Raw genomic sequence first — 18992 nt, 5'->3', positions numbered from 1 at the left:
TTAAGGGAAAAGATCAAGATTTCCATTTTGAACATGTTTAGTTTAAGGAGTCTTTGGACATCCAACTTAAGATATGTTAAAGGCAGTTAAAGAGGCAAGGTTGGAAGTCAGCTGAGAAGTTAGGGCAGAATAGGAAGATTTGAGAATTGTCAACCTAGAAATAGTAATTAAATACATGGAAGCTGATGAGATCACCAACTGAAGTATAGATGGATAGAAAGGACATTACCCTGTGTGATACCTATCATTAGAGGGCATGATCTGGAAGAGGATCCAGGAAAGAAGATTCAAAAGGGGTGTGGGGTCAAGGTAGGAGAACAAGGAAAGAATGGTGTCCTAAAAACCTAGAGAAGAGTGTTTCAAGGAGGAAAGTAATCAACAATGTCAAAGGGGAGAGGTCAAAGAATGAAAATTGAGAAAATTGGATTTGGCTCCAGAAATTTGGATGCAAAAGAGTACTAGTAGAGAGCATTAGAGAGAATAGTTTTGTTGGAACGATGAGGTCAGGAGCTAGATTTTAAGAAGTTAAGAAGTCAGTGAGAGGGGAGAAGTAGAAACATCAGTTGATGGCCCCTCATAGAACAATAGTTAGCAGGGATGGAAGGATCAAGTGAGAATTTTTTGAGGATGGGGCAGATATGGACATGTTTGTAGGGAATAGGAAAAGAGTTAATAGACAGAGGGATTGAAAGTAACTGATAGAATGGGGATGACAACAGGTTTAGAGAAGATGGGATAGAATAGGATTACTTGAGCAAGAAGAGGAAATAGCCTTCGTAACAAATATGACCACATCATCATGTGAGACATTTGTGTAGAAAGAGATAGTGGCAGAGATGTATGAGTGATGTGAGATAAGGAAGAAAAGAGAAGAGGGAATTTAATGTGAACAGTCTTGATTTCTTCTATAAAGTATGAATTAAGATTCTCAGGGGAGAGTATACGGGAGAGAGAATTATGGGAAGTTTAAGGAGGGATGAAAAGATTTGGAAGGGCCAATGAAAAAAAGTAGGATAATGAGTTGATAAAGGAGGTATAATAGGATTACCTAGCAGCAATGAGGACCCAGCTGAGATTGTACAACAAAAATTTGTAGTGGATTCAATAGAAGACCTGATTTTTCCTCTCCCTTTATGCTGTAGCACATGTGTAGGAAAACCACAGGAACAAAGATTTAGACCACAAAGAGCCTCAGAGGTCATCTAGTTCAATTTTTTTTCATTTCCCAGGTAAGGAAACAGACCCTTCTCTAATTTCTTAATCATTGCTCTTTTGAGTATTTGAGTTAGAGAAGAACTATTATTTGTAATATCAAAAAATAAATAAATAAAAAGAATACCCCATAGATGAAAGTACACATTCTTGAAGTATTGAAGAAATTTTTACCTTTGAGCCTAACTTTAGTTACATAGCGTGAACTTTAATAGAACTGTGGATAGTCTGAAATTTAGGATAAGTAATTATAGATCTCAGAAGTAGATTATATTTTGTTTCCAGGTTTCAAAAGTGAAAGAAAATGGGTTCAATGTATCACCATATGCTTTTACTGGTATTCTTTTTAAACAAAGGAAACAAGTTTGCTTGGCTGGTACACAAAGTACTTGACAAAAGAACTTTTTTTTTTTGTCACATGTAAAGAAGCTATTTTCAATATTCTGAGAATAAATGGTATTTTGATTTTTAGACATTTTAAATATGTCAAAACCTTCTAGAATAACAACTTTTTGTGAGAAGATATGTAAATATAAGTGATCTGAAATTTCTTAAGGTCAAGTACTCCCAAAGTGGGAACTTCCTTCTCCAACAAAGATTTCAATCTGTCCATGACTTTAAGTCAAAAAAGTCCTATGGAGTTGTGAGTAGGTCTAAGGATACACACTGGCCCCTTTTACTTTATAGGAAAAGAAGAAGATAAAAAAGGATAGATACAACCCATCCTGTTGAGTTTTGCTACCCAAACTTAGGCAAATGAAATTCTTTGAAGTTATTTATTTAAAAAAAATTACAAGGACAAATAGAATTCGTACACACTGAAGTGCTGACACAAAGGAAAAGAATTGAAGCTATTCAAAATTATCACTGACAGAGAAAAGACTATCACTTCCATATGCACAGTGCCCATTATCGCCATATACATGTCTTTAAATATAATTTCAACACCCATTTCCCTAGTGGTTTTGTATTTCTTTAGACCTTAGTAAGGATTTCCTCAGTCTCTGAACTTTCTTCCAGCCCATAGGCCCCTGACATCTTCTGTTTATCTAATCTCTTCCTTCCAGCCATTCAGGGAAGCCTGTGACTTTCCTCTACCCAACAGGCCATCATCAGAAATATTTCATTATTACTTAATATATGTATACACTATAACAAAGAAATGCTATGCAACAGTAAGGAATCTTCAGCAAGAATGTACTGCATAAATGAAACTATAAGTTTAAGATGTATGTAGCTTTTTTTTAATGTCTTTTTGATAACAGGAATCATAAAACCTGGCTTCAAATTTTAATTCTACTGTTTTCTATTTGTGTGACTTTAGGCAATTCAAGGTCTGGCCTTGCTCCTGAGCAGTTGGAGAGTGTAATGGTGAGGAGATGGGGTATAGCTCAATTTCTTTATCTGTAAAATGAAGGAGGTGGGCCTGATGGTTACCTTTCCTACTGATGTTACTTTGTATTTACTTTAAGGATAGTTGTTATATTTCTTTCCAGAACATAAGCTCCTTGAAGGCAGTAACAATTTTATTTTATTGTATCCCTCTCATGTAGAACAGGGTTTTGCACATAGCAGATGCTTAATAAATTCTTGTTGAATTTAATTAAATCTCTAAGGTCCCTATAATCTCTACCCTATTCAGAATTGCTGGTGAAAAAATATACCTATTTACCTCATAATTTTGATCCCAAGCTGATATATAGCTAGATTTTTCCACTTCAGTCTTCCATTAATAAACAATATCAAAATTGAACAGCACGTAGGGATTCTTGGGTGAAAGGTACTGGGTAATTATCATTTGTGCTGTGCTCTGAGGACAGTCAGAAAATATGCTAATGGAACTGTGAGCCAAAAGAACTGATATCTATGCAGAGTTGTTCAAGGTTGGGGATTGTGAGGGAGAAAGGAAAAGAGGGTGTTGGGTAGCTTTCCTGTGCATGCATAAATGTATAGCATACCTTGAGTCTGAAAAGTGACTTTAAGCTATTTATTTGGCAGTCAATCGTTTAAAAAAATCACAAAACTAACATTTTATGAAAATAAGTCTTTAAACATTAGCCTAAAACTATCATTGTTCCGGGTGGAAGATAAAAAAAGAATTGGGAGTTTAGTAGTGTATAGGTCAGGGAGATGGGGGGGGGGGGTGATCAGAGGTTTGAAGAGGTATATTCTGCCCTTCCTAGGTTATTTGTAGCCACAGATCAGCTTGGTAGATGCATCTGTCCCTTTTTGCTACATATGGACTGACGTTTGGCTTGCAGAAAGCAAACCCTACCAAAGGAAAACAAGAGAACTGGCTAGCTCGAGGCAGACAGCATCTCTCCGAGCTCGAAGCATGCTGCTTCTCTAGCTCCTGGGGAGAGGAAGGAGCTCTGTCGAGCCTCTACACACCTTTGGACTGTGCAGAGGTCAGGGAGAAAGCAGCAAGGAGTGGGATCAAGGTTTATCTCCCGGTGAATGGGAAAACCAAGACCAAAACTACGGCACAGAAATCACCCATAAAATTGCCCAGCCAGTCTCTTCCAAAACCCTGCAAGGCAGACCTTGAGGGGGGAGCAGGTCTACTCCTCCCTTTCCTAATTCTCTCTATTCTCCTTTCTCAGCTGACCTTTGCCTCCTCTCCAACCCTGACACCTTCTGCGAGTCGAAGTAAAGATATCAGCGATGAGGGTAAAGGGGGCGGGGGGTGTTACTGTTCAGTTTCTCGGATTTGACAGAATCAGGGTGTTCCATTCCACATCCCTCTTCCCCCGCCCTCCGCTTGCCCCCCAATCCCGCAGAAGGCGCACAGTGGACTGGAGGTGGCGCTGATGCTCAGAAGCCGGGAGCAGCAGGTGCGGCTGCCGCCGCCGAAGCGGCTGCTTGTACCTACACCTCTAGGAGCGAGAGGAAAAGGAGGAGGAGGAGGCGAGAGCCCCGGCCCCGGGGCGGGAGCTTGGGGGGTGGGGGAGTAGGAGGGAAGGAGACTGGCCGGCTATGCAGGTTGGGATCCGAGCTCCTAGCTTCCGGGAGGCGTCCAGAGCTCAATCAAGAAAGACGGGAGGGGAGTCGGAGAAGGAAGGAGTGGAGCTCGCTCCCGGGCTCCCCCCTCCCTCGTCCCTCGTCCCTCCCCCGCCCCGCACCGCCCCCTCCCCCGTCACCACCCCTCCCCCCCTCCCGGGCTGCACACGGGAGCCGGCTCCTCCAGGGCGCAGCGCCGCCGGCTTACGGAGCGGAGCGAAGCGGTACTCGACTCCTCCTCCCCTGGTTGCCGCAGCCTAGCTCGGCTTCTACAGATCGCGGGTCCCCGCTCCTCAAGGAGGAGGAGGAGAAAAAGGAGGAGAATCCTCTGGCTGCCCGTCCGCACCCCACAGCCAAGAAAAGCCGATGTGCCGGGGTCGCAGAGACTGCGACTGCAGCGGCGGCGGCGGCGGCTAAGAAGCTGGGGGAGCCAGGCTGCGGTCCCGTTTCCCGGGCGCCGGCCTCTCCCGCCCCCCGGAACCCCTGCCCGCCGCCGGGGCGAGCGGCACGTCCGTCCTCCACGGGTGGCAGAGCTTCTGCAGCCGGGCCGGAGGACGGGCAGAAGCACCAGCAGCGGCGACAGCAGCAACCCCGGCGGCGGCTTAGCTCCGAGCCCTTTCGGCTCCAAGGGAGGGAGGGCAGGCTAGCGGGCAGCGGGTGCCCGGCCCAGGGCGACATGGGCACGGCTTGACGCATAGACTGACCTGAGGCTAGGAGCGACACCGGCGGGACGCAGCGGCCGCCTGGCCGTGCGCTCCGCGATCCAGCACTCTTTCCCTGGGAGGAGGAGGAGGAGGAGGAGGAGGAAGAGGAAGAGGGGACCCAGGAGGGGTGGGGAGGATTTTTTTTTAACCACAGATTTTATTTTTTTATTCCCAAATTGGCATTGCCCTCTGGCTGAGGCAGTCAGGGCGCTGGAGGAGGCTCCGCAGTAGTGGCACCGGTGGCATCTCTTTCGCATCCCCCCCCTCTCTATGTGCATCTCTCCGAGTGGCGGGACGCGAGGATGGCGATAGACCGGCGACGTGAGGCGGGAGGGGGCAGCGGGCCGAGACGCCACCAGCCTCCGCTGGAGGAGAACGGCTCCCTGCCGGCTGGGGAGGCTGCGGCTGCATCTGCCCCACTGGGGGGTCCGGCTGTCGACCTGGGGGACATCCAGACTCTGCCGCCTCTCCCGGCCCCTGCGGGCCCCGGAGGCGCCCAACAGGCCAGCTGTTGTTCCTCGTCCTCAGCACCGAGTCCTTTGCTGCTGGACTATGACGGGTCGGTGCTTCCCTTCCTCGGGGGTCTGGGCGGGGGCTACCAGAAGACGCTGGTGATCCTCACTTGGATCCCAGCGCTGTTTATCGGCTTCAGCCAGTTCTCGGACTCTTTCCTCTTGGACCAGCCGGAATTCTGGTGCCGGGGGTCCCAGGAAGGAGCTGGTTTCGTGGGGGCCACAGCCACTGGCAGAGTGGGCATCGGTGACTTTGGGAACTGGACTAATACCCCAGCAACCTTCTCCACGACCACCTGGAGACCTGCGAGCAACCTGAGCAATAGTAGCCTGGGAGGAGCGGAGGTGGATTACACGCTACCTCTGCAGCCTCCTCCCGACAAGGAAGACCACAACTCCAGTAACTGCCAATGCCACCAATGGCACTACCGCATCCGAGCCGGTCTTGTCCAAAATGTAGTCAGCAAGGTAAGGTTGAATTTTTTTACTTCCTACATCTTGTGAAGTGTACCCTATTCCCCTCCCCCAAACCTCAATTTCTGTAATCAATAACCTTTTCCTCTTATTCCCCCACCCTTGCCTCACCTACCTTCTTGAAATTTACGTTATGTCCAGATATCATCTGTGTCTACTCCCCCCTCCACTTCCACCTCTAGCAATGTATGGACTATGAGCCTCGAACGCAGTCCTCTAGGCAACCCTGAGAAAGAAGGTCGAAGGGACCATAAGTCTGAAAATGAGTCTATATCTCCATATGCATATGCATCTCATTAACATAATATTTTCTTCCTTCTTTAGTAAAATTTCCTTTTCTGTGAAATAAGGATCACTGAGCTGCTATCTTTTTCTTTTTTCTCCCCCCTCCCCCTTCTCCCCACACCAATCAGGGACAGTGCACCTTAACTTCAGAGGTGCGCAGTATTATACTCGGAAAAAAACTGTTGCTGTGTTATCAAGCTATCTTAGGTACAGTATAACTAAACTCAAAGGGACCATAGATGGGTCAGTCCTGAAAGCTCATCACCTATTTAGGATTTTGTTCTCTTCTCCAGACAGTTTGGGTGTCAAAAGATGCTCTTTATGAGAAGTAGCATTTCCTTCCAAAAGCACATTTATTTTCCAGAACTAAAATAATGTAAATATATTTGTGTGCATATACATGCACTACTATAGATACTTGTATATGCCTATATAGGTATACATGTGTGTTTATATATATACATATGTACATACTTGGGAAGTATGGTCTTAAGTTTACTGCAGAAGCAAACCCAGAGGGTATTATTTAGCTGGAGCTATCAAAGAAAAAAATCTCATATCTTTCTCTCCTTGCTGCTCCCTCTTCTAATTTTAAAATTGACACATCTTTGGGTGATCTCTCTGCTTAATCTTCCATGATTTTCAATCTATAGGTATGGGATATACTACTTGTTACCTTCTAAAATCTCAATTTACTGCTCTATATTACTTTTTGTTTGTCTGCAAAACAATATTTAATTACAGAAGAGAGAATTTTAATTTTTTTCTATGAACTTTAAACTTTTTATTTAATCAAGGGTTGCCTTCATCTGACAAAATGCTCTATTCTGTGTTGAATGTTAATTCCAGTACTTGATGGCAGATGCCTCTGAGAACCTTATGATTTATTAGGCCTGTGTCTGGAAAAGCAAAGCATTAAGTTAACTATGATAACTGGGTTAAATAAAGATCACTATGCTTTTCTGCCATAGTTCTCTTTTTTTTTTACTTAAACTATGAAAGCTGTCCTGCAATTAGTAGTTATTTGCATTTAAAGGAAAATATTAACTTCCCCAGCTATATGTGCAATTTGGAGGCTTTCAGTAGCTAATCTAGGTGCCAAGATAAACCCCAACCATTCATAGTAGTCAATTTATGCATGTTTCTTCTGCATGTTAGTAAACAATTGTAACTCATGGAAGTGTAAGATGAAACTCTTACATCATCATAATCATTCCCTTAATCTTGTGCTCACTGAACTCAGTGAAAATGATTTATCCTATGGGAACTTTGTTTGGATCATCTACTGCCTTGCAATTCTACTTAGCTTTATAGAATCTATTTACTAGTGTGGTGGGCCTTTTCCTTATATCTTTGAGCCTACCAAATCTTGTTAGGTGTTTCTTGGACTTAGCTCAGCATTGGAGAATGAGCTTTTTTTTTTCTTTTACTGCTGAAGACAAATGATTTAAGGAAAGTGTGTCTATAATGCCTTTAAAAGTAACAGTCAGGAATTTTTGTATTTTATCTATATGCATATTTGTCTATGTATACATGCTTTTAGGGGTAAGGCCAAGAAGAGAGCAGTGGGCATGCCAAGAAAGAACTAGGTAAAATATGAATTACTAGTCAATATAGCTTCTCATCTTTACTAGAAGAATTCAAGAAGGAGGGATTCAATACTCAGCTGTAAGTAGAGGGAGGGCAATCCTAAAATAGTTTATTAGGGATTTGAAAAATCATTCTGAACTTACTCTTAGAGCAGATCCAAATAGAAAAACATTATGGTGGGGGAGTGGGGAGAAGTGGAGGCATTGAAGCCCCTGAAAGGATGCTTAAGAATATAGTTCTTTTAAGAACTTTCGTAGTAGGAATAAATTGATCTTTAATGGGCATTTTTGATCTTAATAAAGAACTGTGGTTCCCAGTGTTAGTTTCATAACATACCTTTAAGGGATTTATATCTTAACTACATTTTGGAGCCAATTTTTGCAGTGTGTTTAAGTGGTAACACTGTATTTTTTATACACACACACACAAATATGGGGTACATTATGATCAGTCATGAAACTGTGGGTCACAAAACATCGCAACTTCCTTCATGAAGTGTGGTGGCATAGCCCAACACCCAGGGAAAAACATTTTGTTTGGTTCTATGTATATTGAAATTGGGGGGGAGGGTCTCAAAGTTCCACTTGAGGGAAAAAAAATCAATTTACCAATCTCGTATAACCTTTTCCCCATTCACAATAAAGGCTCTTATAAAAATCCTTATTACTACAAATAGGTTTTATTCATAAGATGTTTGTTGAAATTTTTATATAGTACTGTGCCAGGTGATGAGAACACTTGCAAGATTCTGGGAGTTCATAATTCATTAAGCTTAGGAGACAAAGCACTTATATAAAACACTAGAATCATGAATCTTAAAAGCGGGAAGGGAGAGTTCATTTTGAGAATGTGGTATAATGAGGAAAACCCTAAATTTGGAATGAGATTATTGTTCAAAGCATGCTTCTACTGATATTTTTTACTTTGTGACAATGGATTATTCAACTTCTGGAAGCCTCAGTTTTCCCCTCTACTGGAGCTAATAATATTTATACTCTTAACCTCTCAGTTCAGGCACTCAGGTTTACAGCTTTGGGGTTATCATCAACCCTTCACCCATTTTCAGTCTACATATTCTGTTGCCGAATCTTGTTTCTACTTTAATAATATCTCTTGCATCTGATCCATTCTCACTCTAATACTACCACCATTTTATTTCAAGCCCTCTTTTCTTCTTGCTTGGACAACCTCTATATCCTGAAACGGTTCCTGAATATGTCTCTACTCTGAACACTCCTCCAACTGCCAAAGTGGATTTTTCTGACAGTGTGGATCTGATCATGTCACCCCCTTAATACCAGTAAACTCCCATTAGTTTTCTGTTACTTTCAAGATCAAATACCTCTGTTTAGCATGCAAAGCTCTCCACAACTTGGCCCCTTCCTACTGTTCCAAATCTTCTTATGCTTTCCTCCCACTCATCTCTCAATAATTCAGCCCCATTGGTCTACATGCAGTTCTTTCCCATGATACTCCATTTCCTATCACTCTCCATCATTGTCTCTCATGCCTGGAATGTTGCCTGTTCTCACTTGTGCCTCTTTCTTTCCCTGGCTTCCTTTAATATTCAATTCCAGGGGTAGCTAGGTGGCTCAGTTGAGAGTCTGATCCTGGGTTCAGATTTGGCCTCAGAGACACTTCCTAGCTGTGTGACCCTGAGCAAGTCTCTTAACTCTAGCCCTTACCCTCTTCTGCTATAGAACTGATACTTAGTTTTGCTTCTTAGTTGGAAGATAAGAGTTTGTTTGTTTTTTAAAGGCCCAATTCAAATCTCTCTAGTTCTTTCTTTGTTCTTCCAACTGCTAATACCTTCTCCTCTCAGATTACCCTCATCTTCTCTATCTATATCTTGTATATATCTAATTACTTATATGTTATCTCCTCTATTAGAATGTATACATACACCTTAAGGCAAGGATTGTTCTTGCCTTTGTCTATTCAGCACCTGTACCTGGCACATAGAAAGTGATTAATAAATCTTGGTGGCTGACTGGTAGGGTTGGTGGGGAGAACAGTTTATAAAGGGTCATATAAATGGAAACCTTGTTGTTATATAGCTTGACCTCTTACTCTGTTCAGGAATTCCTTCTCCAGAATGACAGATGGTCAGCCAGCCTGTGGTGACACATTGAGCCTTCTTGCCAGTCTTGAACTTACTGAGATGTTTTTTAAAATTTCGAGTAGATGCCTGCCTCTCACTTCCTTCCTGTTATGGGCCTCAGGCTTGTTCCCCCACCTCCATTCTCTGATTGCTGTGTGCATTCAGGATGTGTTCAATGATTATATCCTTGCCTTTTTTTTCCCACTTGGACCTCTCTTACCTAGATTTCTCTACAGCAAAGGGTACAGGTTTCCAACTGGGTTCTGAAACCAACATATAACTTTTTCTTAGGTTTGAAAAAATATTTGCTTTATTTTGTTTTGTTTGTTTCTAGAAACTACAGAGAAACAGACAAGGGCTTAAAATAACAAGCAGAAGAGGAAAATTCTAAAGTTACACACTTTAAAAGATAACTGATCTTAAAAGTAGCTTGGGATAGTAGAACACCAGAGTGTGAGTTAAAAGAACTAGTTAGATTCAGAGGCTGCTTACTAACTGGAAGTGACAGGGGAAATCATATATATCCTTTTTAAGACTCAGTTTTCTTCTCTGTAAAATGGTGATAGGACCTTCTCTGCATAGCATAGAGGGCTGTAAGAGAGGAAAGCAGACTTATCATACTAGAAAACCAACTCCAAGCAGGGGAAGGGCAGGAAGGAGAGAGAATTCTGGAAAAGGAACAGAGGAACTGAGAAGATTCAAACAGTTGAATTCACTTCTCTTTGGGAAGCCCACCAGAGAAGTTGATCTGAGCAAACCTCTGAGTGTGGAACATCCTCCTGTGAAGCCAGACCCCAGTATCCAGTGAAGACAAACCAGAGTGAATAGAACTTTGTCAGAAAGCTATTCACCACAAGATTTCCTCTCAAATCCCTCTAAACAGCCTTGAATTTGATATCATATCTAGGACAGCTAGGAATCAAGACAACTCTCACAATTGACCCCAGAGGGTCAGGCAGGCAAAGATTGACCCTGAAAGACTTGGGGAGAAGGGGTCAATTGTTATTTAGGGACGTCCTATTTCCCACCTTCCTATTGCCTTATCCCACAACTCACTTGCCCTACATTTCATGTGATCCTTTAGAATAAATAACTGTTTGCAGATCAAGTGCCTGCTTCATAGTATCCAAGAAGGGAGACTTGGAGTTGGGGGAGGAAGGTTACATTCGCTCCTCAGAGAAGGAGAAGCTGTCTGTCCTGAACTTTATTCCAACCAAGTCTCTGAGGGAACCTTAATCTAAGATTCTGAAGGCAACCAGTGTGGGGTTTGCCAAAGAAAGAGAGAGGGAAAACAACCTATCCCACCTCTCCAACTTTTAGCTCCATTCCATCTTTACCACACTCTGGTTCTGAATTCAGGGTGGGGGACTCCATTTCTCTCCCCACATTACAGGGCCTTTGTGAGGATCAAATAAGTTAGTGGATATGAAAGCATTTTCAAAAGTGTGAAACAGGTATAGCTAAGTGACTTGGTAGATAAGAAAGCTGAGACTGGAGAGGGAGGTCCTGGGCTCAAATTTGACCTCAGATACTTCTTAGCTATGTGGCCCTGGACAAGTTACTTAGCCCCAGTGGTCTAGCCCTTACCACTCTTATGCCTTGGAACCAATACTTAATCAATACTCTAAGACTGAAGGTTAGGATTTTATAAAACCATGTAAAACATTATAGTTATATCAAGTATTTGTAGTTTTTTTAGCTGAATGGAACTTTATAGACATAGCTTATGCATTCTGCTTGGTAACCCATTCTTTTGTGCTTATATGTAAATCAAATGTATTTTCTGACTTGTCTGGTTTAGATATTAGATCAAGTTCTTTGCCTCCTTATCCTGATATACATATGATTTATCAGGCTCCTTTAGAAATTACTTCCTATTCATCTATAGGTGTGGGCTTCTTAACTGAAGGGAAGATACTTTACTGTCTGGCTCCCAAGGAACCTTCCCCTAGACTTTAAGCCATCTTGTCTTGACCTCCTTTTCCTTTCCTGGATGCATCTATGGCAGTGATGGTGAACCATTTAGAGACAAGGTACCATGCCCTACCCCCAGTCCAAGTGCTGTGCCTGCCCCCCTCCCCCCAGAGTGCTGGGCTAGCTCCATTCCCCCTTACCCTACACAGGGGAGGGAGAAAGTGCTCCCATTGGACTACTGGGTTGAGGGGTGGATAAAGTGAAAAAATGACAGCTCTCCCTTTGTCTTTCTGGTAATGAACTCTGGGGGTAGGGTGGGGGTGGGAGTGTGTCTGAGTGCCCACAGAAAGTGCTCTGTGTGCCATCTTTGGCACCTGTGCTATAGATTCGCCATCACTGATCTATGGTTTTCCTTTTAGAGATCTTGCTCTTTGCTTTTTGAATGAAAAGGACATTTATCTCCCTATTCCATCTCAAAGATTCTTTCCTTAGTTTGAAAGCTATCTTCATAACTCTCAACTTTTCTGTGTCAGTGGTTCCAGACCTTGGAAGCCTTAGTTCTTTGCCTGGTCTCCCTTGGTTATTTTTTCCAGAGAAAGTTCATGCATGGGTTGGTTGTTAAGAGTGAGCCTACCTCTTGGCCCAGGTCAGTTTTGGCATTTCATTTTAGTCTGACATCTAGACCTAGTTAGAGTAGACTATGCCATCACCATAACCAGTTCCATCATCCCAGCCTCATTTCATGTACTCTCTTCAAGACTGAGGAATAAGCTTTCTTCTTTTTCTGTTTTATAGCCCAACCTGCTATGGGGACATAGCACCCCTACCTGTATCTCTTTTGACCTTATTTAGTTCCTATTTCCCAAATAAAGATGCCTCTAATTAGTTGAAATGACTGACAGATTCTGAACATGGTGATGATTTTGCCTCACCTCAAATTGCCAGCTCTATTCATTTCAGCCAGCTCTCTTTGATTCCTCAGTTAGATTCATTTCTTTTTCCCTACCTCACCCCACCATTAATTTTCTAAGCCTCTATCATTACAACTATAGAGTATTCAAAAAGTGCTTTTAACATATAATAATAATAATAGGTGTTATTCCACTAAGAGTTTAAATTTTTTGTTTTGTTTTGTTTTTATCACACACTCTCTGGCTATTTAGATAGTTGCAGTGGCAGGGCACTAAGTATTTTGTGAAGTTCCATTGTTAATACTGGGTTAATAGCCAAAAAACATTTACAAAGTACTTTCCCCTATACTAACACTGGAAAGAATTAGTCTAAGTATTTTTATATCTATTTTATAGATGAAGAAACTGAGACCCAAAGAGATGAACAGACATTTATAACCACATAGCTAGTAAGTGGCAGAAGTGGAACTCAAATTAGTCTCTAAGTTCAACACTCTTTCCTACAGTAGAAACCTTCCTCTTTGTAACTTCCACCCCAGTAGAATATTGTTCTTCTGGAGTAACTCAAAATAAGTCTATTCCCCCTTCTTTGTGTCATCCTTTTAAATATCTGAAATCTGCTGGTATGTTCACCTTCTCTTCATATAAGTCTTCTATCCAGCCTAACCATTTTCAGTGTATGACATGGTTCCCATACTCCTTCACCATCTCCATTACCTTCTAGATGAAGACCAACTTGTCAGTGTTCCTTTTCAAATGTAGCAATTAGGATTGGACTTGATACTGTAGGTTTGGTCTGACCAACTAATATAATACTACAGTGGGGCTACTAACTGCCTCATCATCAACATTATATATTTTGTGCATGAAACCCAAGATTTTATTTGTTTTATTGAACTTGTAGCCAATTAAAACTCTAGCAGGTCATTTAGTCAACAGGCAATTGCTAAGCACTTGGTATATATTAGAAATTGTGTTACGCACTAGGGACAACAACAAAAAAAGGAAAAGACAACCCTTGTCCTTGTTAAATTACATGTCCTGATCTAGTACCTGAAAATTTCTTTTATACTAAATGCAGAATTTCACATTTATGTCTGCTTAATTTCATCTTGTTTAATTCAGGCCATCATTACAGCCTATTGAGAGCTTTTGAAATCTTGATTTGACCATCTAACAATTTAGCTATTCCTCTTAGATTGCTATTCTTCCCTAATTCAATAAATATGCCTTCAGTGTGGGTAACACCTTACAGTTTTGGAAGTACTTCATTATTTTTTATCAAATGAGACTATCTGAATCCTGTGACTCACATAATAATGAGCTCCTATCAAGCTGACCTCCATCAGTCAATTTTTAGAGAATGACATACAGTCAGCTAACAGTGTTAATATCCAGGCCACATTTCTCTGTCTTATCCACAAGGGTGTCATGAGATGCTTTGGCACATAAGATATATTACATCTATGACATTTTCCTGATTTTCCTAGTTTTTAAGGAAATGTGAGTTTCCTTGTAGAAAAACATTTTTAAACCCATACCTTCTTTCTTAGAATCAGTACTGTGTATTGGTTCCAAGGCAGAAGAGTGGTAAGGGCTAGGCAATGGAGGTTAAGTGGCTTTCCGAAAGTCACACAGCTAGGAAGATTTGGATTTGGAACCTAGGACCTCCATTCTGCAGGCCTGGCTCTCTACTGAGCCATCTAGCTTCCCCCAAGAATTTTTTAAAAATCCTTACCTTCTGTCTTAGAATCAATACTAAATATCAGTTCCAAGACTGAAGAATGGTAAGGGATAGACAATTGGGATTAAATAATTCACTCAGGGTCACACAGCTAGGAAGTGTCTAAAGGCCAGATTTGAACCCTGTGAAACTTTTTTTTATTGAACCCATGCCATGCTGGCTCTTCATAATCACCATGTTCTCTCTCCTAGTGTTCATATTCCATCTAGAATTTGATCACAGACCTATATAAAACTGTAGTTTCTGAGACCTGACCTTTCTCCTGTTTTGAAAATTGAGATAATATTTGTTCCTTCCTAGTGTTCAAGTACCCCTGTGGCTCATCATAATTTCTAAAATATTTTCAGCAGTGGTTCAATTTCTGAGTTTTGCAATTATATAAGCTTATAGGATCATAGATTGAGAACTGAAGTAAATTTTAGAAAAAATCTAGTTTAAACTCCTTGCTTTATAGATTAGTAAATTGAGGACCTGGGAAGTAAAATATCTTACCCAAGATCAGATTAGGTAGTGGCAGAGACAAGCCTAGAACTCAGGTTCTCTGCTTTCAAGTTCTTTGAGTTCTCTGTGATATAATTTGCTTAACTTTGAATTCATTATAAATAGCTAGAAGCTTTTTTTTTTTTAATCCTTACCTTCCATCTTGGAATCAATACTATGTATTGGTTCTAAGATGAAGAGTGGTAAAGGTGAGGCAATGGGGGTTAAGTGTCTTGGTCACACAGCTAGGAAATGTCTGAGGCCACATTTGAACCTAGGGCCTCCCATCTCTGGGCTTGGTTCTCAATCCACTGAGCTACACAACTGCCCCCCTAGAAGCTTTCTTAATATATTATGTATATTAAAACTTCAGTTCTGGATTGGTGATCTTTGTCTTATTCTTTCCAGTATGAAAACTATTCTTTTTGATAGACAGCAAAATAAGAGTTGGAATTCTTGTGTTCTCTCTCTCTGCTGTCCATGTTCTACCATTTTTGTCAAACAATGAACCTATGCCTTCCTTGGTTAATCTTGTTCTGAAAAGACTTAAAAAAAACTCAGACTTTTTTTAGTTGTCTTGCATTTTTTTCCAAAAGCTTTAGCACATTCCAGACTTTAGTTCAGCATGTGATTGCCTCAAGGTAAATGTCCAAGATATAGGATCAAAGGTTTGAGAGTAATACTATGTTCATGGGGCAGTTAAAAGACCAGACTGACTGGAGTTAGGTTTGTTTGGAGTAGGAGGAGGAAAGATTGGAAAACTGAGTTAGAGTCAATTTCTAGTGACCCTTAAAATATTGGAGTTGTGTTTTGTATTATTGATGATGGAGAGTAATTGGGAGGGGAGTGTTGATCAGGAGTGTGACATGATAAAAATGGTGTTTACAGAAAATTAGCAAAGTATCAGGGGACAAGATGTGTCATACAGTGTGGGTTTCCATTACTAGGTTTTTCTACCCTTTCTCTGGGATATTCTAAAGGAAGGACATTTTCAGTGGAACTGAGTTGCCATAGAAATTCTTAATGATGATCAAGGAACTCTTTTTAGAATTGTGGGAAGGAGATCTGAGATCTCCCAATTTTAACTTTGTTGTTTTAAGGTTAACATCTTTATGTTGATGGTTATTAAACTATATAATTTATTAAACTAGCTAGCTTGTTATTAAGTAATGTTATGGCTATCAAACTAGATAACTTATTATTAAACTAAATAACTCCCAAGTACCCAGTAGATATATCATAGGTGGGTTGTCATTTTTGGTTCTGATAGGCATTGGTAGAGAGAATTCATTCCTTAATCAACTAAAAATAATTAAAAGCACAATTGTGTTAAGTCTTTCTGTATTTCTTGCCTCTATTTTTCAATGATAAAATTTTAAAAGAGGATCTGGGTTCTTAACCCTTCTGAGACCACCCTGGATAATTCCCTGAAGAGGCAGTTCTTTATACTAACCATTCAGGGTCAATTCCCCAGAGGCCCATGCTTCTCAGTCAACTCTAGATTAAAACTGATTGAGCTCCCTCACCACTTACACACAAGTCAATTGTCACAAACTGTTTACCAGATTAAAATGAGTATTCACCCAGAATTTCTTCTTTCTTTTCTTCTCATCTGTGTTTCTCACTTTTTTCTCTTTATCGTCCCCATTATCTTTATTCTTCTGTTCTCTTAATTCTTCTCTATCTTTCCCTAAGCTCATTCTTCCCTTCCTTCTTTTATCATTAGTCAAACAAAAGTTTTAATGATATACTCTGGCCAAGCCCAACCTTCCCTTCTGAAAAAACCAAATTTTATGGATATCTGTCCCAGGTTTTATCACAGACAATTGCTGTGTGTTGAGATGTATTACAGAATCAAAAATGTTGGGCAACACCATCTCTTAAACTTCATAAGAATAAGAGGACATGAGCATTCTTCTACAAGTGAGCTCTAATAGTATAGCTAACTTACTAGCATTCAACCACATGGCTGTCATAGGCATAGCTACCATTTATGTTTATCATTCAGGAGAAGGGTAAAGAGCCCTTTATACAGATTCTTAAATTCACTTGCTTTATTCCTTAGTATTGTTTAAAAAATAAATACAGAGGAGATGCTAGCTACATAATATAACCACAAGAATCCCAGTGGTCATATTAAATTATGGATGGGTTATGCACTTAGCACCATGATTTGCCCACTATGAAGCTTTTCTCCTGAAGCACATTTAAGAGCTATATTTCTTATTTAAAAGATGCTTTACAAATAGAATACACTGAACTGTTAGACTTGAAGGAGAACTTGATTATCACATAAATGTACATGCATTTATATGCATGTATATTTGCATGTGTATATAGATGTGTATACACACACACACACACACTATACCTTATATCTCTCTGCTTTTCAAAATGAATTAAATAGGGCACCTGCCCTCCCTGACCCTATCTCAGACTACAGTCATCTCTCAATTATTCTTGCTAATGGGTGAGCATCCCAAACAGCATCTAATAAAAAGTTAATTCAGATCGAACTTTGGAGTACATTATATGTTTGTTCTAGGCTAATACCCAAATTAGTCTGTATTCCCAGGGTGTAACCTTATAGGTTACAGGAGGAGAAAAGAAAGATGAAATATTTATTTGTCATGAGTTATCCTCAAAGCCTATAATATAGATTTGGGTAACCAGTTCAATTTAATAGTTCCTTAAGTTCCTAAGAACTCATGAAGGACCAACAATATAGGAGTCATTATGAGAGGTCTCTGGGATACAAAGATTTAAAAATTTAAAAAAGGAACTAATCTCTGCCTTCTAGGAGATTACATTCTACTGGAATAATACAACATTTGCAGAGATAAGTAATCAAAAAGATTTAAAAGAGAAAGTATACAAACAACTAGAAAGGAATCAAGAAAGGCTAACTGAGCTATCTTTATTTTTTAACCCTAACCTTCTGTCTTAGAATTGATATTGAGTAATTGTTGCTAGGCAGAAGAAGGATGAGAACTAGGCAACTGGGATTATGTAGTTTGCCCAGGGTCACACAGCTGGGAAGTGTTTGAGGTCAAACCTCCAGGCCTGGCTCTCTATCTACTGAGCCACATAATTGTCCCTTGAGCTGAATCTTGAAAGAAGTTAAGAATGCTAGAGAGTGGAGGAAAGATGGGAGTACACCCCAAGCCTGGGGCAAAGGCAGGAAGCTCAGAAACAAATAATTTAGTAGGGTTCTTTGGCTGGAATGTGAAGTTGATGAATAGGGAAGAATATAAAATAGATCTAGAAAGGTGACAACCAGATTTTGGTGCCAGGGCTAGAAGTTTCCTTTACCCTATAGTCAATGTGGAATGACAGAAGATTTTTGAGCAGAGAATTGTCTTTCTGTTGTGAAGGAGAAATTTGGAAGGGGAGAGGAGAACGAGCCTGTGATTTCATTGGTATAATGAATGACTAATGAAAAAACTTCCTCTGCTAAGCAACATCAGCCCTTATGCTCTACAATTTAGGTTTATAGATACTGGGAAGGCAGTGAGAGTTAAATGAATTGTTCAGGGTCCATTGGCCAATATTTGTCCAAAGCAACAATTCTGGCCTCTCTCCTCTCTAACTCCAAGACTGGCTCTGCATACTGTCAACATGGAAATATAGAGATCCCCAGTTTATTTAGTTTGAGTGTAGAAACCCCAGGTTTTGACCTTGTCTCAGGAGAGGTTTCCCCCTGAGGGAAGGTCCCTCTTAACCAGACAATAGACATCCACTTCAGATGGGAGAGAGATCCCATCTGAAGTCAAGTAGCTTTTTTGTCTCCAGAAGCTTCTCCCAGTATATCACACCCTCCTTAGCATCGAACTCGGGACCTTCAGCTTGCAAGACTAACCGCTACCTACTGCGCCAAAGCTGAAAGAAAGTAATGATTACATTTATTTTTTGAAATATATGTATTCTCTCCAGTAATTAGTCTATAATTTTGGAGGTTATATAGTATTTTTAATAGCATATATTTGATACTATGCTGATTTGATAGAATAACTAATCAATATATAACTCAAAATTAAAAGTAAAAACTATTTTATGTTCATTCAA

At 40.7% G+C, this 18992-nt stretch overlaps 1 protein-coding gene across 2 annotated transcripts in view; it reads left to right on the top strand.

Moving 5' to 3' along the window:
- The first annotated feature begins 5124 nt into the window (after positions 1 to 5124).
- The window catches only part of SLC22A23 (solute carrier family 22 member 23), a 277033-nt gene continuing 263165 nt past the window's right edge, over positions 5125 to 18992 (top strand). Inside the window, exon 1 of one of the 2 annotated variants that reach the window (XM_003340677.4) lies at positions 5125 to 5896. In XM_003340677.4, coding sequence (XP_003340725.1) covers positions 5219 to 5896 — 678 coding nt within the window. In that variant the 5' untranslated portion in view covers positions 5125 to 5218. The remainder of the gene's footprint in view (positions 5897 to 18992) is intronic. The other variant, XM_007488028.3, reaches the window with a different exon arrangement.

Source organism: Monodelphis domestica, chromosome 3 (genome assembly GCF_027887165.1).
Source record: "Monodelphis domestica isolate mMonDom1 chromosome 3, mMonDom1.pri, whole genome shotgun sequence".
NCBI classification, from domain to species: Eukaryota; Metazoa; Chordata; class Mammalia; order Didelphimorphia; family Didelphidae; genus Monodelphis; species Monodelphis domestica.
This window is presented reverse-complemented; position numbering and strand designations above follow the sequence as displayed.